The 23,060-nt window shown below is 43.8% G+C and overlaps 1 protein-coding gene across 1 annotated transcript; it reads right to left on the bottom strand.

The window, feature by feature from the left end:
• Positions 1–5,934: 5,934 nt before the first annotated feature.
• On the bottom strand, positions 5,935–23,013 carry mcoln1a (mucolipin TRP cation channel 1a). The gene is made up of 15 exons (XM_076982898.1): positions 22,774–23,013; positions 15,923–16,167; positions 15,499–15,666; positions 13,977–14,133; positions 13,518–13,602; positions 13,310–13,406; positions 11,945–12,044; positions 11,440–11,546; positions 11,170–11,319; positions 10,166–10,267; positions 9,594–9,716; positions 9,301–9,417; positions 8,395–8,484; positions 8,103–8,233; positions 5,935–7,799 (listed from the first exon to the last, which is right to left on the bottom strand). Exons 1-15 carry the CDS (start codon positions 22,814–22,816, stop codon positions 7,763–7,765), a joined length of 1,752 nt encoding a protein of 583 aa, XP_076839013.1. The 5' UTR covers positions 22,817–23,013; the 3' UTR covers positions 5,935–7,762.
• Between the last annotated feature and the right edge of the window lie 47 nt (positions 23,014–23,060).

Raw genomic sequence — 23,060 nt, 5'->3', positions numbered from 1 at the left:
AACCGCGATGTCACGTTTTTAATCTACCGCCCCTCCCACAGCACGTTTGCCTACCCAAAGGGACGGGGCTGCCCGCTCCACCCACTGGCCCTTCGGCCGGGCCCAACATCTACAGCCTGCTCTATGTTTACATTTTTGCTATTTAGTTCATATTTAAACGTACTTGTCTGTCTGTTCAGGGGGCCACATGAAACTCTCAAACGTGTTTGTTTTGAAGTAGACGCGAATATAAATTCATTTCGCCACAACTGGAAATGTAAAACGTTCATGATGGTATCTTTGTCCATATCTTAGCACAAACTGCCTGTTCAAATGAGCTTAAACAAGACCAGTCGGTAATCAAGCGCCCGAATATGAGAACAACCGTCTTTTGTTAGTTTTGCCGCAGCTGCAATCAGTGAAAGAAGGGAGCGAGAAGAAAGACATTGAATGAAGACAAACTTTTGTTGCATTTCGAATAGTGAAAGGCAGCAATGAAGAATAGGACGGTCAGATGAATAAAACAAGCATTTAGAAGATGAAAACAAAACCTCCAATCAAACTGCAGGTCGTGGCACAACAATACGGAGGTGAAGGGAGGTGATCTGTTGTGTTGAAGAAGGCAGATACCACGCATCTATTGTGTTTGCGTGAAGGAGTGAAAAGAGTGTTTTCACGCTCGTGTGGAGAGAGTATGCTCACCCTTATAGTGTCAAATGACTCAGGGTTTCTGTGTGTGCAGTTACTACCCATCTTATCTGAACACATCCATATCTCTCAGTACACTGTACCTAGATAAGACTGCCTTTTCATACATGACGCACGTTTAAAGGCCCTGCTTCAGGAAAATTGACGGAAGCCACATATTTTTTCAAATAAGCATTTGAACTGGAATCGAAACAAATGAATAAATGGCCACCATACTGTTATTGTGCTCAGAAGAATCTGCCATGTCATTCTGAGTTATCGCATTTTAATGTACAAGTATCTATTAGGGTCACTGTTACTGAGGAAATTATACACATCATTAGGCGCGGAACGTGTATATCGTAGCCTATTTAATGTAATCTCCAGACAGAAATCATTCTACAATACAGTATAGGCTCTACAACTGCATGTGAGTTTTGTCAAAGGAGAGAGGTCTATGGTGGGACGCAAGGGCGGTATCTGCGGTAAAACAGAAGAAATAATAAAACCCGCAGTGTGGAAGGCATCGTTATGGTCACCGAGAGATGCTTAACCAGCTGCTTCCTGTCTACATCTGTTTGAACAGCAGGGTGGGGTCCAGATCACACAGTGGGCACAATAAATGGCTGACTTTACAAAATAGCTATGCACCTGTTTAAAGAAACATATTAGTAACAGATTTTTTATATGTTTCTATGAAATGTTACATCTGCAGAAACTTCAGCAATCTCCGGTTGGTGTTTCTGGATTTCAGACAGTACATAAACATGAGTCAAGAGCAGTTGTGTAAACATACTCCCGCATACGCGAGAATGTTTACATGTCTGTGAGAATGTGTAAAAAAATGTGAATCTGAATTTCTAGAATCTACATGCTCTCTGTAGCATCCTTATGAACAAAATCCTTTATGTGGTTTTCATGTTTCATGTTCTTACTTCCCCATCTAGAGGTCAGTTGAAGTATAACTAGAACGAGTTGAAACTTGTAGTTGAAACTTGTAGTTGAACTTGGGTTTCACTATTTGTTAGATGTAACATTTGTTAAGATTAAACCTTTTCGGTTCATGGCGCTATCCAATGCAGATGTACAGTCTGTAAGAAATCCTTCAGCATTTGAAATAGCTTTATTTCAGTCCAGCAGATGGCAGTATTCTTTTCCTAAGGTTAGGTTAAGTGATCATATGGGACATTAAATGAGTCTAAACACACAGTACTGTGTAAAACAGGGGTGTCCAAACTTTTCGCAGTGAGGGCCAGATTTGTTGAGGTGAACCTGTGTGGGGGCCATCCATTCAGCCTGGCATTCTGGGGAGAGGGAGGGATGTCCAACCATTCAGGTTAGCATTTTGGGAAGAGGGGGTGGGGGTATAGTATAGTATACACTGCCATCTGCCGCTATAGTATAGTATAGTATAGTAAAGTATAGTATAGTATAGTATAGTATAGTATAGTATAGTATAGTACAAAACACCTGCTGGGAAAACTTCAGGTCAACATTGACTGGGCACGGATGAAGTTTAAACCCAGTAAATCCAGAAGCATATCTATCATCAAAGGAAAACTTGTGGACCAAAGGTTTCATATTAAGGAGACACCCATTCCGCTGATATCAGAACTGCCTGTGAAGAGCCTGGGACGCTGGTACAATACCAGCCTCAAAGACTCTGACCAGGCTGACCAGCTGAGGAAAGAAACCATCAAAGGCCTGACCAGCATAGATAAAACCTTGCTTCCTGGGAAACTAAAATTGTGGTGCCTACAGTTTGGCCTGCTGCCGCACCTGATGTGGCCCCTGACGGTACATGAGATCCCTATGACCAAAGTTGAGAAGCTGGAGAGGACAGTCAGTTCATACATCAAGAAGTGGCTTGGCCTACTACGGTGCCTCAGCAACATCAACTTATTTGGACATGGTGCCCTGGATTTGCCCATCTTTAGCCTCACAGAGGAGTTCAAATGCACCAAAGTGAGGCTAAACATGACCCTGACCGGCTCCCAAGATGACGGGATTCAAGTGGCCGCTCCCAGATTGGCACCTGGGAGGAAATGCATCACATCTAAGGCCATAGAGCAAGCAAAATCTGTTCTCAGACATGGAATGAATGAAGGAATGAATGTTCAATTTATATAGCACCTTTCAGGATACCCAAGGCGCTATATACTCCACAACCAAACAGGGCCAGTGGACTAGCTGGGAGTGCCTGGAACAAAGAAAGCTCAGCAGGAGGGATCTCTGGGAAATGGAAGTGAGCCAAATCAGCTTCATCGTCAGAGCCACCTATGACGTTCTTCCAACACCCACAAACCTCAGCCAATGGTTTGGTGAAGATCCCTCTTGTGTGCTCTGTCAAACCCCTGCAACTCTGAGGCACATCCTCACAGGCTGTAAAACCAGCTTAGCCCAGGGCCGCTATACTTGGAGACACAACCAGGTGCTACGACAACTGGCCATCACTTTGGAAAGAAGGAGAACCAGCACCAACAACCTCCCTCCGACAGTGCCTAGACGCATACCCACCACAACATTTGTAAGTGCAGGACAACTCCCAGCAAAACCTGCAGCGAATAGGGAACCACCAACCCTCTTAGACTGTGCCCGGGATTGGAGAACGCAGGTTGACTTGGACCAGAGACTTATATTCCCAACTGAGATTGTTACAACTAATCTCAGGCCAGATCTGGTCTTATGGTCAACCTCATAGTGGAGTTAACTGTACCCTGGGAAGGTGCAGCTGGTGAAGCATATGAGTGGAAAAGACCGAAGTACTCCGACTTAACAGCAGACACCGAACAACGCGGGTGGTGTGCCCAGGTGCTTCCTGTCGAGATTGGCTGTAGAGGGTTTGTTGCCACATCTACAACCAAGCTGCTTAAGGAAATGGGAGTGAGAGGACAAGCCTTCCAACAAGCTGTCAAGTTACTATCAGGAATGGCTGAACGGAGCAGCAATTGGATCTGGATGAAAAGAAAGGACTGCAACTGGGCAACTGGGATGACTACCGAGGGGTAAAAGCAGAGGGGGGCAAATCTGGGATGCCAGATGTTGCCGTTGAGCCCTCTGGAGGTGTCGTGGGTCTTTCAACGAAACACCAAAGAAGGAGGGTGCCCACCTGAAGACCCCTGTGAAGCAGTTACCTCTCAAGCCCTAAACCCTCACCAAGTGCTGATTATTTAAGGGATTGTACTACCTAGTCCTATAAGCTAAACTGTGACTTTGATGAGGCACTGCTTTATCAAATCACCATCTAAGAAAGGTTTGCCGTGCTGGGCTATAAGTTTACCGACTTCATAGCTTCCTGTTGTGGCGTTTTCCTAGATTTTGTTAGTATGTAAAAAAAACGTTTGTTGAGCTTACAGGCTAGCTGCCATTTGCTAGACTGTGTTCATTCGGGACTAGTGTACGATGTGTAGAACTGATGTTTGGTCTCATAATGCCGACGAACATTTAGACTCTTTCATTACAGCGACAGCTTCATTGCAAATTAAACTGATACACTTTCCATTGATTTCTTTCCCAGCGTGTTTGAAATCTTCTAAAATTGGTTGATATTTAGATTTTTTTCAGTGCTGCCCTTTCTGGTGACTCGCGATAATTTTTTTTCTTTGCTTAATTTTGTTTAGTAGAGAAGCACCGTTTCCATGGCTCTTTCTGAGAAGTGCAACAGAGTTGATTTCAAGCTTCTTGTGCGGGCCATATTCAACTGTATTTTCAGAATTTGCTGCAGGCCAATGAAAACTGGACATTGGACCACATATGGCCCGTGGGCCATAGTTTGGACACCGCTGATGTATATCAATTATCTCAGTTCAGTTCAATATGGGGAAGATTGCAGATATAACAACTGGTCAGAAGACCATCATTGATACTCTCTTGCTGTGTCCAAGCGTATCAGTGGAAAGTCTAGTGAAAGGACAAAATGTGGCAGAAGATACACAAGCAAAAGAGATGAATGTGGGCTTCAGCGAATTATCAAAAACAATTCACATTCAGACACATCTGGGACATGGGCTACAACTGTTGGGTTCCTCGGGTCAAGCCACCTCTGAGCATGAGCCAATGTAGGAAGTGTCTCAACTGGGCCAAGGAGAAGAAGGGCTGGACCGTTGGCCAGTGATGCAAGGTCCTCTTATCTTATGAAAGTTAAGTGTGCCTTTCATTCATGAATCAAGGTCTAATGATTTGGAGGAAGATGGGTGAGGAGGTTCAGTGTGAAGTATCCTCAATCATGATTTGGGGTGCAATGTCTGGTGTAGGTGTTGGTAAACTCTGCTTTTTTAATACAAGGTCACCACAACAGTCTACCAGAGTGTTTTAGAGGACTTCATGATTCCTTCTGCTGAGGATCTGTATGGAGATGCAGATTTAATCTTCCAGCAGGTCCTGGACCTGCCGATGCTGCCAGAAGCACCAAAGCCTGGTTTGATGCCCATGCAATCAGAGTGCTTGACTGGCCAGCCAACTCGCCAGATCTAAACCCCATTGAGAATCTATGGGGTATTCTCAAGAGGAAAATGAGGGCCACCAGACCCAACAGCAAAGAAGAGCTGACAGCAAGCATCAAGGAGATCTGGGCTTCCATAAACGTCACATCGAGGCAGTGATTTAAAGAAAAGGGATTCCAAACCAAGTATTGAAGATTGACGTATCGTTTTGAAAGTACCATATTTTTGTTATCCTAATTTCCTTTTTTTCTGCAAAAATCTAAATAGTTTGGGCTGATTTCTCCACAGTGTGATAATTTTTTGAAATACTGTTTTCATGGGTTTTATGAGCTGGAAGCCCAAATTATGTAAAAATAAACAAATACTTGAAATCATTAAAATTGTGGGCCCTGAATCTATAATCTATGAAAGTTTAACTTTTTTGAATGGAATTATGAACATTTATTAACTTTTCCATGCTATAAAATTATATAGCACTAATATATATATGTGCTGTCAATTCCAGGTGCCGCGATTAAGTCCTCACCAGGATTTTGCTCAAGCTTGCTAGATTTTCTAATTAGCAATCCAGGTAAAATTAGTGGAATCAACACAATCCAGGAAGCTTGAGCAAAATCCTGGTGAGGACTTTTAATCGCGGCACCTGGAATTGACAGCACTTATATATATATATATATATATATATATATATATATATATATATATATATATATATATATATATTGAAGATCTCAATGTCTTACTACGGTACACTACACCTGAATAAAAACAAACAAAACTCTAATGACTGCTTTGAACGTGTCCAAAAATGAACCCGTCGAGTATACCTGTATTCACAAGTACACCTGTATTCACCAATACACCAGGATGCTCGTGCAAAAGTAGCTCATTCACAAAACACAAGTGATAGGGGAAAAAATACACAACAAAAGAATTTTCAGAAACAGTTGCACACTGTACATATTTATAGCATATTTCAGAATTTGAATGTTAAATACATGCAAATGCGTGATCAAGGTTGCAAAAACATTCCACTCAAGTACAAGTCTGACCAGGTCTGGGCCATTTTTGTTTTTAATTAAACACAGACATTTCAATTCATTTGAACACTGATGTGACAGCAGTTCTTTCTCTTATCATATTTATTATTTTCAAAAAGGATAGTGGTCCATCATCATTAAAATGAAATTCTGAACTTCTGAAAACTGTTGAAGAATCAGCATAAAATAAGGAATTATTCTATTTTGTTTATAGTTTGTGCGTTCAGTAGACATATATTTTTAAAATGACAAAACAGAAAAAAACAATTAAAATTCTGTACATCATGAGTTGAACTTAAAAAGATGAAATAAAAGAAAAGGTGTATCATTACAACTACAGGTCAGTGATGAACCTTTGTTGCTTGTTTGTTTAGCTTTCCAAAATGAGGCTTTGTAATTTTAAAGGCAACTACATCCAAAGAAACTAAATCAAAGTCTGAAGAAACAAAAAAAAAAAAAAAAAATAAAAAAAAAATCAACAGACATGACTTTAGAGAGCCACTTAAGACAGGTCCACGTGGTTAATGAGCTCAGTTATTCTGGTCTTTACAGAAACGGACCGCTGCACCCTGTTGAAATAGTCCCCATCAAAGCGCTTCAGAACCGAAGAGACAGTTCCTGGATCCCAGGAGGTAATGGCTGAAGCTCACCCCTGTGTGAGTGGCCCACCCAACCAGGACAGAATCAAGAGGTTTGTCACCATCTTGGGTTTCTTTTCAGTCAGTGAGAGGAAAAACAATCAAACACTCAACTTGTGTGAGGGGGGGGGAAAGGGGGATTAAACCTATTCTGCACTAATATAGCATCTGTGTTGATTTTACATGAAGGTTACTTTTTGTAGTGCAATGCTAGGCCACTATCCTAGCTTCCTCATACTCTCCAAAGCCTGGTTTAATCAGACTAAACAAACCTCGGTCTAGCCGAGGAAATCCTACAGTCCTGCACGGACCAGTGTGGTGGACGTCAGTTCTGCCTAATGCAGAAAGTGCCGAGTCACTGTGAGGTGAGACAGCAGCACGTCTCCCTGTTGTCTCAAAACAGACAGTCCAGATTCATCAAGTTAAAACATTGGCTAAAACTGGTCCAATCGTAACAGTACATTAGACTGATCATTTACAGCTGAATGCTAAATTCAAGGTAAATGTGGTATAAAATACGAAGCCGACTACCTAACCCCACCAGCACCTCCTCTCCTCCTTCAAAGATGCATCTGTACAGAGTGAAGAGTGCTGCTCTCTTGGGGGAGGTGTGGAGAGGGGGGAAAGGATGTGGGGTGAGTGACAGGCCTTCTTTAGACGCCCTCCTCCCCCACCAAACATCCATCCCAACCCTTCTGTATCATACGAGGGGAGTGCTTGTTCTGTGTGAATTAGGGAGGGATTCTGGGCAGCACCAACAAAGGAACCTTGAAGATGTGAGGCGACCCTCTGTACATGGAGTCTATACTTCATTCCTCATCTTAGGCGGGAGAAAAGGCCCCTTTGCTTGTTTAGCGCGTGGAGTGAACATCTAGTGGACACACAACTCTCAGCAACTTGAGTCCAGTCCTGTTGCCAACTGTGGGTGTGATTCCATGGTCGCCACCAGGGGGCGGTAGCAGCTGCAGTTCTGTGCCTAGTTCACCAGAAGCACGTCTTCATAGGTGGTGGTCCTGTGTGGTAGGTGGATATAAATGAGATAGCAACACATTTGAGCACACATACAATATTGTGGTGGATGTTCTGTATGATCAAAACACCTTGGGCTAAAAGTGAATGCACTTATAAGCCTGGAGATTAAGACACTGACTGAATAACAGAGCAAGTTCGCTGTCTATATACACAATGCGCTAGGTGGGGTCTGTTGACAGTGTGAGAGTATCTTCATCAGTTAAAGCTAGGCTAACCCCCCTCCACCCGCTCTGACGCTAGTGCGTCATCGTCACCATGGCGATGTGGCGCGTGAGCGGTCAGACCTGTCACAGCAGCAGCAGAACGAGCACGGCGACGTCTCCAGGCCGCGGAACTTCCCCGAGCAGGGCGTGTCCTTGCACTCGGCAACGAACGCGTGCAGGTCCGTGAGGTGAATGGGCTCCTGGGTTTGGTGCTGTTGAACGACGAAGATTACGTGCGCATGAACAAAACAAACAAACAAACAAACAAGGTGACGAACAGAAAACAGAACAAGTGCCACGAGCACACATAAAATTCTCAGCTGTCAATCAAATGTGACTGGCAGGAGTGGTTTGGCTCCTCCCACAGCATTACCTTGATGGTCTCGTACGCGCCGGTGATGAGGGCGATGAAGAGGGACAGCACCATGTAGATGAAGAGAGAGATGAAGGTGTAAAGGTACACCTGTAGGAAAACAACCACAACTGTGACACACTTGCCCAAACACTCATCATGCAAATGAGCGGGTCCAGGCTAACGAAATGCCATGCTAGCAGAAACCAGCATTCAGCTGCACCCGCCTTTCCTGGCCATTCCATTTAAATCAGGTTTAGATCAGGTTCAGCAGCTGGTGTGGGCACTAGGCAGATGAAGCTCTCGCCCAGAGGAACTGAGAATCCCACGTGACGCACGTTGCCCACGGCTGTTCCATGTTCTCTGCTTTTATTTCACACCAACCATTTTAAGTTTCGGGTCGATTCTGCCTTTCGTGTTTTCTCACACAGCCCTAGGCCGTCATACAGGTCCGCGTTGACCTCCATTAATCACGGGTTGTCGTGTTGATGCCCCAAAGTGGCCAATTCTCCACGAGTCCTCGGCTCACATGTAACTGTGCATGAGCAGCTGCAGGCAATGCCGGCCCTGGCCACGCCGCAGCCGCGCTGGGAACGATGGCGGGTCGGCACGGTTCCGCATTGTGCTCCCGCGGTGCTGCCCAAACCGAAAGCGAAATTACAGACTGCGGCACGGCGCAACTTGTGGTGAGTGACGCGTGTCTGAAATGACTCCAATTACACGCGGCATAGGATTATAGTACCGGCACAAAACAAACACCATTTAATCGACTCTGTGGGTAGGTGTGTGCGCATGTAATGTCAATTTATTTTGTGTGTGTGTGTGTGTGTGTGTGTGTCCACCTGTGACCTCCTAGTCAGGAGTCCTCATGGGGTAGCAAAAACATGTGTGTGTGTGTGTGTGTGTGTGTGTGTGTAGAACACAAACCTGACTGAAGACCCACACCAGTGTGCTGCTTTCTTGCATGCCGCTGAAGGTAACGAACATGTCATCTCCGTTTATCAGAGAAAACAGGCACTCGGACACCATGGACAGAGAGCGGAACTGGCGGGACAGAAACATTAGAGCGTTGAACATGGGGAGAAGATAAACCCTTAGAGCTCATGAGAGGGGCCTGTTTATGGGAGCAACTCCCTTCAACACCACACAGCAACTAAAACCTAACTGCCTAATGACAATGTGACCTACCAGGGGTATAAATAGCAATGACAAGTCCATACCTTGACATGGTAGGGTCCTAGGACGATCCACCCACAAAAGCAGTAACCCAGGTAGATCACAGCCACACAGCAGCAGAAGCGGATGACGTTAGGGAACGCCGCCCGCAACGTCACTATCAGGATCTGGAACAGGACGAACACGACAGGACATTGTTGCACTGCAGCTGTGGAAAACGCTGCTCCCCGGGGAGGCTGTGTGGGGCAGCTTGTGTGTGAGGGCAAGAATGCTTGAATCTATCCTTAATGTCTAAACTATGTCTAGATGTGCTATCTGCAATGCAATTAAAAACAAAAGACCACAAGTGTGTGGCCTCCTAGGATCAGGTGGAAATAACCACGTGTGAAGGAGTTTAGATCACGGAGACTCGATGATCTGGGTTTCGTGACTTCATTTGAAAAACATGTTCAAAACAACCGCACACGAACGGCAACTGGAGACGGTTTTAAAACGGCTGTCTCTTATTGGTTCTTTACAGTGCAGACTGGGTAATTAAGGCATGTCAGAAAGCATCGTTTGGCTGGTTCAGACTGCGCAGCTGGCGTAGCGTGTGTGCTTGTGCACCATCTCTTACGTTGTACTTCTGGAAGAAACTGAAGTATCGGATGACCCCCACCCACACCAGCAGGGTCGACGTCCCCAGCAGAATCCCACACACGTCATAGGAGGAGATGTTCTGTGGAGAGGGCCACAAAGAGGAGACACGGGAGAGCTGGTTACTCTCACTCAGTCGGACACAACTGTCCAGGTTTCTTACAACTGGCTGCAAAACAAGTAATACAAGCGATGACCAAACAAAAATACCCCCGACCAAATTTCAGATAAGGCTCAACAGAAGATATGGGCCGATGGCGTATGAACTGGCAAAATCTGCTTAGTTGGCAGTGGGCCTCTGCCACAGGAGTCAGCTGACAACGGGGGGCGTTTCCTTGTACTGGTGAGGTCACTACATCACATGGGCAAACTCAAGTAGCCACTGTTAAATAGCGTCGTTAATTAATGACATTAACAGCAAGGGTTGCCTATCAGAGACAAAAGTATGTTTTGATTACAATGCTACATCTTGTTACTGATGCATTTTGCAATATATTGAAAGAATATAGGTGAACTTGGTCTGTAAATCACAACAGCCTGAATCATGCTGTTGCTGGTCGTTGTAAATTAACTACTTTTTTAATCTACATGTTGCTAGTTTTTATTGTGAGTTCCCCAGGGGAGCCGATCCAGCTGAATCTTTGATGCAACATGTGACATGCTAGAAAGATACAATACTTTAATGAGATTTTTTGCTGCATAACATGAATGCTAGGATTCATCAGAAACATTTATCAGAAACATCAGTATGTCGGCAGCACAGAAAAACCGATGCTCACACAGAACAGTCATTTGATTTTACGGCTTTCTGAAATGTCAGAACTGCAAAGGGCAATACTGCGATAAGGATCAACAGATGATGGTTAGTGCTTTCTCGCAATCATCCTTCAACGAGAACATGATCGAGGGGAAGCCCAGGGCAGATGTTCCCCGGTTCCTTAGCGAGAGTCCCCTAGCACCAAGGCCCAGCTGCGCGTGACACACCTTTGTCTCGATGCGGATCTTGATGAAGGAGCCCGTGATGGTGAGCAGGTCACTAATGATGAGCAGGATGTACCAGCCGTTGATGAACTCCAGCCGGTCCCCCCAGCACACGCAACGGTTCAGCTTTTCCTTAAAGTACTGCACAAACTCCTGCGGCATGGAAGGAAAGGGTGGGGAGGGGCTCAGGAGAGGCGACGGTGTTGTGGAGTAACTGCAGAGTAACTGTGGAGTAACTGCGGCCTTCGTCGGAAGGGCTCGGGACCCTCGTACCTGTTGAAGGCAGATTCCTCTGATGATGGAGCGGCCGCAGAGCAGCAGAGAGAGGACACACACCAACGCTACAACCACGTCGAAACCCACCCGAGCATAGCTCTCCGCTAGAGAGAGAGAGAGAGAGAGAGAGAGAGAGAGAGAGAGAGAGAGAGAGAGAGAGAGTCACATTAGACAGATCGGTGCGTTTCAAAGGGATATGAGCATGTGTACACAAGATTCAACAAGACCAAAAGAAACTTGGCAAAAGGGGCAACTGCAACAAATCTGTACGAGTGCTGCTTCATTTATTGGAACCCATCCCCCCCCCCCCCCCCCCCCCCCCGAGTTCCGCCCCACGTGTCCCGCCCCACGCTCTACACCATCCTTACCTGCATCAACTGGAGTCCAGATGAACATTTGGGGTGCGTGTAATGCAACAGTTGGAATAACATATTGTATCAGTGCGTTGCGAATGCCTGTTCGAACAAATGCATGACGGCGCTGGTGAGGAACGTGTGCTCACCGTGGCCGGACACGCTGGGGTCTCTGCACTCCTTAATGGACACATCGTTGTCCAGGCTGATCTTCACCTTGCCACTGTGAGCCTTGTTGTCCAGCACTATCTGCTCAGCCAGGCAGGAAGCAACACTGATCAACATTCGTGCTCAATAGTGGGGTGCAGCTTTAGGCATTCAGATTACCTCAGACACTGCGTGCTCTCTCAGAACAGAAGGGATGATCTAGGATCAGGTTTTGGCTGTGAAATCTGCAATCTGCTTTTGATATTATTCAATCTCAACTATTACAACTTCGTCTATTATTAAATTCAAGTAAGACTAAGGGAATGTTATTTTCCAATAAGAAAAAGGTACTTTTACCTCTTCCTACTATCACTACTGCACAGGGATTGTCTATCGACTTTGTAAATTCATATAAATACCTTGGCATCACTATAGATGATAATTTAACCTTTAACCCCCATATTGAAAACCTGCTTAAAAAACTTAAGTTGAAACTTGGCTTCTTTTTTCGGAACAAATCTTGTTTCTCATATAATGCCAGGAAACAGCTGGTTTCTGCTACTTTTATGAGTCTGTTAGACTATGGGGATATTGTGTATATGAATGCCTCAGCCCGCTCATTGCGAATGTTGGATGCTGTCTACCATGGAGCTCTTAGATTTATCACAGGCACTAAAGCTTTCACACATCATTGTACATTATACTCTTTAGTAAATTGGCCTTCTCTACACAATCGTAGACTTCTACATTGGTACATATTTATTTACAAATCTATTCTGCGTCTGGTACCATCATATTTGTCATGTTATCTTTTACGTAAACAGCAACATCATAGCCTTCGCTCCCAAGACTATATTACATTCAGTGTTCCGTTGGTTCGTTCTGAACTTGGTAAAAAGGCATTCTCTTACTCTGGTCCCTCCATCTGGAACATGCTTCAGCGGAATCAGAAGCTGTCCAGTTTGGTTACACTTGGCGAATTTAAAGTTATATTGAAAGATCTGGAAAATACATTTATAGGCACTTGCACTTGTTTTAAATGAAAGTTTATTCTTTGACGTTACTGCATGTAAATTGTAATGATTTGTATGTATATGTTTCTGTATAACTTTTTTATATTGTTGTTTTTTAAAAAACAGGTCTCTCTTGTAAATGAGTCTGTAAGCCTCAAGAGATTGTCCTGTCTAAATAAAGGAAATAATAAAAAAGGGGCGTTTATGCACGTAGGTGGAAGAGCCTGCCTCTAATATCTTACAATAAGAGAAGTAAAGGGACGGGCCAGTCGGTCTCTGTTTAAGTAAACATGTGGACTCCTTCCCTGCAAACCAATGGAATATCTGGGCCGAACAGAGGTGGGCACAACTCACTGTGATTTCAAAAGTGTAGCAGTCCGGGATCTCATTGTTAATGATGGTCTGAAGGTTTATAGCTTTCAGCTGAAAATTTATCGTCACATTGATGAGTCTGAGAAAGGAGTATTGAGAAAAGAAAAAGAGGAAGACCGAGGGAATGGAGGTTAAAAAGAGGAAGACTGAAGTGACACCGTTGGTAATCTGGTAGCAGATTTAAACTTACTTGTGAAATTTGAGGGTAAAATTTTTGTAGATACTTTCCATCAAAGCTCTCGGAGGTGTGGAAAATGGTGTAATTCCTACACAGTCTAGAGAGAGAGAGAAAGAAAGAGAGAGACAGACAGACAGGAGGGCAATCCTTGCTGATTATGTCGACAAAATTTGGATCACTATCAAACTAATTCATATCATCCAAACAAGTTATTTATATCCTACCACCTTTTTTTTAAGTGAGCCTAAAGAAAGTATGACTTCTGCTTGTTTCGGGAGGGGGGAGGGGTGGGGTTGTTGGGGGAGGGGGGGGGGGCGTCATGTGCAAGAGGCTGAGGGAGGAAACCGAAGACCGCCTGCTCTCACGTGGAGTTTGAACTAAACCTATGACTGCTGAAGGGAACCGTGTCTGGGGCGGGTGAGGCTGAAGAGAGAGGTAGGAGCTTGAGTTTGGGTCCTCCTCAGCCTTTACCTGTGATGATGAGGGGGTCGATGTTGAAGGTGTCGTTGGCGGGGTCTATCCGGCCCTTTTTATAGTACTGCTGGCAGAGAGAGAGCGCACTGCCGTTGACCCCCACGCCATGCACGTATGCGTATCGGCCAATGGTGGTGTCGGGCAGCGCCAGGTACTGAGGTGGAGGAAGAGGAAGGGAAGAGAGGGGGAGAGAAAGAGAGAGAGAGACACACACACACACAAGGTCAAATAAATTAATGAAGGGGCCAAAAGGAGGGAAATGGGGAGGGAAAAAAAACAAGAAGTAAAAAGTAAAACTAGAATGTACTAGACGGTTAATCCATTATGTGGAAAGTACAAGATGTTTTTAATGGGTCAACTACTTTCCTCCCTGCTTCATGAAAATTAGGATTTGCCAGCTCAAAGTGGCCAGCCGAGAGGTTTTTAAATTATTACAATTTTCTTTTTAATGTGCAATTAATCAATGAAAGCTGAATTCTTGTCAGTCTGTTCAAACTGGGAGAGGAGAGTCTATGGCCAGCTATTGTTTTCCTGTCCTTTTAAACCAGTGGAATCCTCGGACTTTAAATTAAATTTTCATGACCAACCATGTACTTGTCAATGGCTGTGTGTGAACAGAGATGAGACACGTATCGTATGACTGTTCCTCTACAGAAGACTGCCAAAAACAAAGTCAAGCATCCTACAACTTATTTTATCTTTCAAGAGTTCAAGAAAACCTTGTGTGACTATATAGGTTACAACAGAAATGAAGAACGTGAAGAAAGACCACTTTTTAAATCCTCTTCAAACATTGTTCAAAAGACGTGAGCTGCTCGTCTGAGTCTTTGTTATTCTCCAGCCTCGTCACACACAGGAACGGCCCTGTCAGCTGCATCTCCATCAGTCTGAACGTACATCCAGCAGGTGTAGTGGAGAGCCAAGTCACGAGACTGCAGAGCCTCTCCTGCTCTATGAATTATGCAACAGTCCGCACACGGAGGTTTCATTCACACGAAGGCAAGGACTTCACACGTGGCAGGATCATTGCTCTTCTCACACACGTAAAAATGAACGTAACCTACAGAACATAACCGAACTTATCCTACCTAGCATAACCTCCACAATGTAAACTTCCTAATGTAACCTAGTAAACATAAGTTTAGTTGTATGAATGTGGATTGTTTCTTCGTGTATTAAACAACTACATCCATAATTTGCTTCTAGCAAAAGTGTCTTTCTAACAATTCCTAGAAAGAACCGCCAGGTTAATCGATGTGCTATTTGTACAGGGTTTGTCTGCTCCCTTTTATTAAAACTTGAAATGTGGTATGGCAGTCTATCCTTTTTTAAAACTCAATTTTCTCCCAGTTTTAGCCATTATGCCAATTACTACCAGCCAGCCAGCCAGCCAGCCAGCCAGCCAATGTTAGATGATTCTACCATACTAAATATGTAGGAGGCTGAGATTATTCTGCAGAGGGGCTGTGCAGACAGGAATGGCGTGACTGAACGTTTAAGGTGAGATATTCTGCTTTACCTGCTCTATTGTGTAGTTGATGCAGTCATACACGGCACTCTGTGTGTACACCGCCAGTGTCTCGTCGGTGCCGTCATCATAGTCTTTGAGGAAGAGATGTTTAAAGGAGGCTGTATTCTCTTCTTTAAATGTCACAACCATCTGGTTACTCAAACCAAATAACACCAGCTAGAGAGAGAGAGAGAGAGCGAGAGAAAATTAGTGAGTGGAATGAGAGTGTGAGACATCGCCACAAATGCAAACATCTAAAACAGTTTGCAATATTAAAGAGAAATAGTTTAACCAAATACTTCAAACAATGCTTGGGTGGCCAACAATGTAGGAAGCTTCTTTTAAAATACACCCCTTTAAACTCCAGCTGACATCCTAGGGTTTATTTCAATGTATCTACAGGCCTCTGGTCCAACGTTCTCTCATCTCATACCTGAACCGTGACTATGATGATCTTGAGGATCTGCAGACCGAGTTTAAATGGCTTCCTGCCTTTGGCATGGAACTTGTCACATGGGCTCATGAAGAAATACTTCAGCTTCCGGCGCAACGATTCCTCATCCTGTTCCTCTGCGGTCAACCAGGCCCCTGTTGCTGGGGACAACCTGTGATTGCCATGGTCTTCATTAAAGTCACGGGAACCATAGCGAGTCACTGGAGACAGCAACCTTTCCTTTTCTTGAGAGAGAGCGAGAGAGAGAGAGAGAGAGAGAGAGAGAGAGAGAGAGAGAGAGAAAGTGTTAAATAAGGACACAAGTGTAACACGTCGCCGTCAACCCAAGAGTGTGATGGCGTTCAGCAGAGATGTGATCTAATCTCCTTCACTACGGGTCCAACTCGCTTCAGTTCAACAATCCTTTCTAGCTTTTCCATGCAATTAACAAGGACTCACAAGGGGGCGGGACTATCACTGGTGGACATCAGGTCTGTCAAATCACAGTTGGCAGACTGTTCATGTCGCTCATAGGCTGTGTTCGCACAGCTCGTATTTTACAGGCTCCGCCCACTATGTGGTTGTAAGTGTTATCTCCACGTTATTTGACACTTTTAGGAGATAATGGTCTAAAGACATTAAACTCTCACATACATGGTGTCTTCCTTACACATGATTTCATGATGAAGCCTCCTAATGACTGTGCGAACTCTGGCTAAACGAGTTTTGTCATTTACAAGTTACAGCTTCAGAGTCAGATATCTCAAACATATGAGGTCTTTTAGCATCTGACTTCTAATGCGACTTGCACATATACATACACACATATATAAATAAAATTACACACACACACACACACACAATATACCCCCCATACTCAAATAGCGGCCCGCGGGCTATCTATTTCTGGCGAGTTTTTTTTTTTTTTTTTAGGAACCTTTGAGGAACCTTTTTTTCCCTCAATCGCGCTATCCGCTCATATTTTGAAATCGCGCACCGTGATCAACTGTAATGAATGGAAACAAGGCTTAATTCGCATTTTTTTCTGCCGAAACTTGGAAATTGCGCATTATTTTTTCGAAAGGTTTGGATGGAAACCCAGCTTGTGTACATGGCCTCATTCATCTTTCCTTCAATTGCAACCACTCGTCATGTCCCTGCCGCTGAAAAACACCCCCATAGCATGATGCTGCCACCACCATGTTTCACTGTTGGGATTGTATTGGGCAGGTGATGAGCAGTGCCTGGTTTTCTCCACACATACTGCTTAGAATTAATGCCAAAAATTCAATCTTCATCTCATCAGACCAGAGAATCTTATTTCTTATAGTCTGGGAGTCCTTTATGTGTTTTTTGGCAAACTCTATGCAGGTTTTCATATGTCTGCCATAAAGCCTGGACTGGTGGAGGGTTGCAGTGATAGTTGACATTGTGGAACTTCCTCCCATCTCCTGTCTGGAGCTCAGCCACAGTGATCTTTGGGTTCTTCTTTACTTTTCTCACCAAGGCTCTTCTCCCATGATTACTTAGTTTGGCTGGACGGCCAGGTCTAGGAAGAGCTCTGGTCATCCTAAACTTGTTCCATTTATGGATTATGGAGGCCACTGTGCTCTTAGGAACCTTGAGTGCTGCATAAATTCTTTTGTAACCATGGCCAGATCTGTGCCTGCCTACAATTCTGTCTCTGAGCTCCTTGGCCAGTTCCTTGCACTGAGATGCACTGTGAGCTGTGAGGTCTTATATAGACAGGTGTGCCTTTCCTAATCAGGTCCAATCAGTTTAAATAAACACAGCTGGACTCCATTGAAGGAGTAGAACCATCTCAAGGAGCATCAGAAGAAATGGACAGCATGTGAGTTAAATACCCTTATCACAGCAAAGGGTCTGAATACTTTTGACCATGTGATTTCAGGTTTTCTTTTTGAATAAATTTGCAAAAAAATCTACATTTCTGGTTTTCTTCTGTCAAGATGGGGTGCTGAGTGAACATTAATACAAATAAAAGGAACTTTTTTCATTTTAGCAACTGGCTGAAAAATGTTAAGGGGTCTGAATACTTTCCATATCCACTGTATATGCAGATCAGCCATACAGTGGGCATTGATGCAACTCAATGTCATCACAGATTTTGTTTTTTCCATCTTTGGTACATAGAATCTAAACTCTGTTGCTCCCCATCTGACCACAGAACAGGTTTCCTCTGTCTTTGTGTTCATCTCAGATTACTTCAGGACAAAATTAATATATGGCTTCCTCTTCACACAACAGTTTCAGACTTCAGCCTTTCTTGTTACAACAGCAGACCGTAATTTCCCAGTGTTGTCCCAAGTCCACGATGGTAGCACGACAATTTTACAAACAGATCTGCCTGAGGGCGCACATTCTGTAGCAGGTTCTGACTTTGGCTTTTACATACAAAGATTATTTTTAGTTGTAGATGGTGAAAGACGTAAATTCTACTCAATCTCATCAACAGTGGACCAACAGTGTTACTTGTATAACCCCAGTCTTAGGTTGTGTCTACACTCTTCTTCTTTTGGAGTGTGTTGCAGGCATTATTCTTTAGATTTTTAAAAAATATTTTAAAAAACACAATTAGATTCATCAGTGAAAACCCTGAATTTTTTTCTTTGTAGACTTTCATAGAAAGCATCCCAACATTTATACAATTTACAAGGATTTAAGATCAGGAGCATATAAAAGTCATACCAAAAAAAAATGTGCAAGACACTTCTGTTCATGTGAATGATCTAGAAAACCCACTCGCATACATACACACTGAAAGGCACACAGACAGACGCATGCATGTTGTGTATAGATCATTTTAACACAGTGGGGCAGTTCTGTTGTAGACCTGAGAGATGTTCCATCCCTCGAGGGACAATGTTGATGGCAACAGCTGACGTAAAAGGCCTCACATACCAGTCAAACCTCTCGACCCCTAGGCCAACCAATTAAAAGAGAGAGGCAGAAAATGACAAGACCCAGAGGGGTAAAAGCTATAAGAGGGGGAAATCAGTTGCCTTGACTGTCTTTCAAAGCAGCCAGTTCCATTTTGTCCCTTATGTGCTCAATGTTTCACCTGGATGACATCTAGCAGGTCGGCAAAATATGGACACCACCATTCTATTGCAATCATACTGCTTCATAATGTGACCGAAATGTGATGTGTATTAAACATGTGCTAAAACACACTGATTAACATTTGAAACGACACAACTGTCTTCATTAGTTATAAAGTTTCTTACACTTCCTGATCTGTTTAAATGCTGTGATTTATTTAAACTGCAAAAGAACACTGATCCGGAAAAGTCTAAGAACTGGTCTGGACAGCCATGTGTCCGGTGCTAAGCTGACATGAAAATGCACAGAAATTATGGAGGACCATAGAACAGTGATGATGTTGCAAATTTGGGATTCTGGACAATGCAGCTACATGGCATAGCTGGGACTCAAACCTGAACTCCATCTGCAGTTACACAATGAAATATAAAATGTCATGTACAACACAACCATTAGTATGTAAAAATATATATGCATATGCTTGTTTTCATAATGTATTATGGGGACAAAAAGTACAACGGATTTACCGTTACTTAGGGGTAACCCTAGGTAACTGAAGATTCTGAGAATCCTGAAACACACGTTGAGATACGAATCGTACCACAGGCCGACCGTATTGTCGAACGCCTAATATAGCAGTTTATCATTCCGGCACTTTCTCCAACACACAATAGCGTTCTAGCTGAAAACATCGCAGGAATCCGATTTGAAGCGAATTACATCACGTCCAATCAGAGCAGCGAGAGGCGGACGCCCGTATACACTCCATCATGACTGTCTGAAGAACACCCATTCGCCATGCCTCATTAAGGGCCAAGTTAATTTAGCATTCTGGAGTGACATTCACTAAACAAAGAGGATGTCCAGAATTTGATTGAGTTGAAATAATTCACACTAAATGACAGCGGCAGGGAAGGGGTGGGGTGGGGGAGGGGTCACACCCATGTGCACGCGTGCAGCAGCGTTAGAGGGCCGCGTGATGGACGGAGAACGCACAGCATGGCTCATTAGAGAAGAAATCAATCACAGCCACGTGTGACAGCAGCCACTCTGTTCAAGATGAAAAATGGAAGCGAGAGAGAAAAGAAAAAAAGGAAAAGAAAACAAAAGGTGTTGTCCAAGCGAGCGAGACAAAAGAGAAGGGGAAAGCACCAAACTGAGAGGGTGTGGAAGCGTGGGTGAAGCGCTCCGAGGTAAGAACCTGAAGACTGGCAAGGGGAGCCAAGAGGGGCCGCTGAGATAGCGGGAGTTTAGGCCAACTCAAAACCAACAGAGTCTCTCTTTTTAACACCTTCAACTTTGCGTGAGCCTTGGCCATATCAGTAGATCTCTCAGTGACTAAGCAATAGTCGAAGGCAAAATTAGCTTCACTTATAAAATAAATACATTTTTTAAAATCAACACCGTTCAAAGATTCAGTCAACCTGCGACAACCGTTTGTTAAAGATCACCCTGTGTGAGGGGACTTGTGTCTTGGAGGACATCTCACTGCAAAATATGTCGCGTAGACGGAACGAAATGTGAAAACGGATGGACGACGGCTAGCCGATGTCAATCTCAACCACAGAAATCGCTGAGGATGTGGGCATATTTAGGCTGCGTTTCACCCAGCGTATCTGGCGCAGAGCGTCAATCACACAGGGTTAAATAAGTGAAAAAAAATCTCATCCGTCCAGCTTTGCGAGAGGCTTTGATTCCAGAGGCACCGAAGATAACTGCTGTCAGCAGTGAGTGAAGGAACGGAATGACGGCTCTTATCAGGAATGACGTCTCCGGACCATCAGTGCTGGCCACCCACAGCGATGCCATCCAAACAATAAGCGTGAACATATATGCACACACACACACACACACAAAGTTATTTGGTGTTATTAGACACTATTGCCGTTACACACTGTGTAATGATGGCGTGATCCAGCTCATCTGGGCATGCACGTTGTCACGGTACATGTGCAGCAACAGCTCCTGGGACACCCTGCACAAAGCTTTGTGTTTAGGCCGATTCAAGACCATTTTCTGCAGTCCAACACCTCTGCTAATCTGGGTGCAAAAACTCAGAATGGCTGTTCTCAGATCAGAAACACGGGATAACAGTGTGATGGCCCATTTGACATGGAGTTGGAGCGACAGCAGCAGCACAGAGACCCGTGTATCTTCATGTGAAATAAACACAAATGTGTGTCAAAGCATATAGTCATAGTGGTCAGCAGGAAGTGAGAAAGGGAAGGAGAAACCATGTCACGAGCAAGTCAACTATGATGTGTGCATTGTTCAGAAAGAAATCACGTCAAGGAATCATATAAGAACTTAACCCACAGATGATCTCACAGCAATGATGATCTCACAGCAATGACATACACAAGTGAATTGCTGAAAATAAAAGAGTTGACGTGGAAAAAATCAAGACAGACACCAGATGGGCTACTGTGCTGGTCTATAATAAGCAGTGGTTAACCAGACATTAAAACAACCCAAGACAAAATGCGTCCAGGTCCCCAGTACAAAGTTGTAACTACAGTTCTCTTGCTGAAAATCGTTGCGGATAAATGTCTGGAAAACTGGCCTCTAACCAGCCAATAGTTTTGTCTGACCTTTACTCTAAATTGTCTCCCAAGACAAAGCCCCCATAAACAGAAACATGAACAAGGGTCCGAAGGCCTGACTCCTCAAATCATAAGGACAAGTGCTACAATTTTCATGGGCATGGGTTTGTTGCTGTTGTTTTTAAAAGTGCAAGTGTGAAATGTGCCCTTACATTTGTGATTTAGTAACTGCATTCAGATCAAATGTAAAGGGTCCATTAGCAATCAGGATTTTAGCCCATTTGTTTTTTTATTAAGCTTTGTGGGGAATGAAGCCAGCTTAGGAGTCCAGACTGCTTTACTGGCAGTAACAAACCTTAATGTCTCAAACCAGTTACAATAAACGTATCCACGGTTATGATGAAACTGCAGAAAATTCACAACCAAAAACCACAAGTTGACTAATACACTGTTGAGTGTATGATTAGATGACCTCCAGTGAGCCACCTTTAAACTTTTTAGCTGAATGGTTAGTAAGGCAAAAAAAAACTCAGTCATGATCACTGAGGGCCAAACAATCTTGTGACATTTCTCGGAAATTTTGGAATCCTTCAGCACTCGCTGAATCTCAGTTTTGTAGAGGTTGTAAACATTGTATTGTAATGTGAATGTCACAATTTTGTGAATTTCAAAGCACTTTGAATTGCCAGTGTGTACGGTGCAGTATAAATAAACTTGCCTTGCCTACTCATTCAACATGTTACAAGTTGCTTTTAGTTGACACATTTAAAGGGACTAGAGACATTTTTTGACATCGAGTTGTGGTCGCAGCTAATATGCCCCTTCTTTTTTGTTTGAAAAGCATAAAAATCTTAACTGCACCATTAAAATAAAAATCGTGGGACCATGTTTCTCTAAAGTGACAGACCTGCAAAGTAAAACTGAACATTAAAGTCTTGAATTAACTTTACTGCGTCTCGTGCACAGCCACGGGACGGTTCCTGGCATCTTTACTATAAATATTGAAATATTATACATTTGTTCATTTAGACTAGACCTAAATCGCTATTTGTGCATCATCCGCAGTAACTAAATTATATTATTTAAGCTCGACCAGCCTTACCTTAGGTAACCTAGGACAACTATTAGTACCGCTAATAATTCAGGTTTTAAAATAACATGACCATATACGACTGTGCAACTTAAGTTTAGCAAATAAACAAGTTAACCAGCTGTCTGGGAGCAAAAACGAACCTCCCAACTTACCTGATGAATCGTGAATGTCATTATTTTTGTCAACCACGGCCATGTTGACGACGCTGTATAGGCAATATCCGTCATATAAAATGTGCTTGAATCACGACACATTAAAAGAACACAACACAAACGTATATGGAGGAGAAAACACGCGTGTCCGCTCGTAAGTCAGGTGTCCAGGACCCAGGACCCAGTCCCGCTGCTGAAATGTTCCGCTCACGCCGTGTTGATCGGAGCTGCAGAACCGCTTCCGACACCGGTCACGTGACTACATCACATGACGGCACCTCGACGTC

The sequence above is a fragment of the Brachyhypopomus gauderio genome, chromosome 20 (assembly GCF_052324685.1).
Source record: "Brachyhypopomus gauderio isolate BG-103 chromosome 20, BGAUD_0.2, whole genome shotgun sequence".
Taxonomy (NCBI): Eukaryota; Metazoa; Chordata; class Actinopteri; order Gymnotiformes; family Hypopomidae; genus Brachyhypopomus; species Brachyhypopomus gauderio.
This window is presented reverse-complemented; position numbering and strand designations above follow the sequence as displayed.

What these genes read in the sequence shown, in the direction of transcription:
- mcoln1a (XM_076982898.1), bottom strand. Translation starts at nt 22,816, where the DNA reads ATGGCCGTGGTTGACAAAAATAATGACATTCACGATTCATCAG. An exon ending in TGACATTCACGATTCATCAG is followed by an intron (nt 16,168 to 22,773) that starts GTAAGTTGGGAG and finishes CTCTCTCTCAAG; the next exon opens with AAAAGGAAAGGTTGCTGTCT. An exon ending in TCAACTACACAATAGAGCAG is followed by an intron (nt 14,134 to 15,498) that starts GTAAAGCAGAAT and finishes CCTCCACCTCAG; the next exon opens with TACCTGGCGCTGCCCGACAC.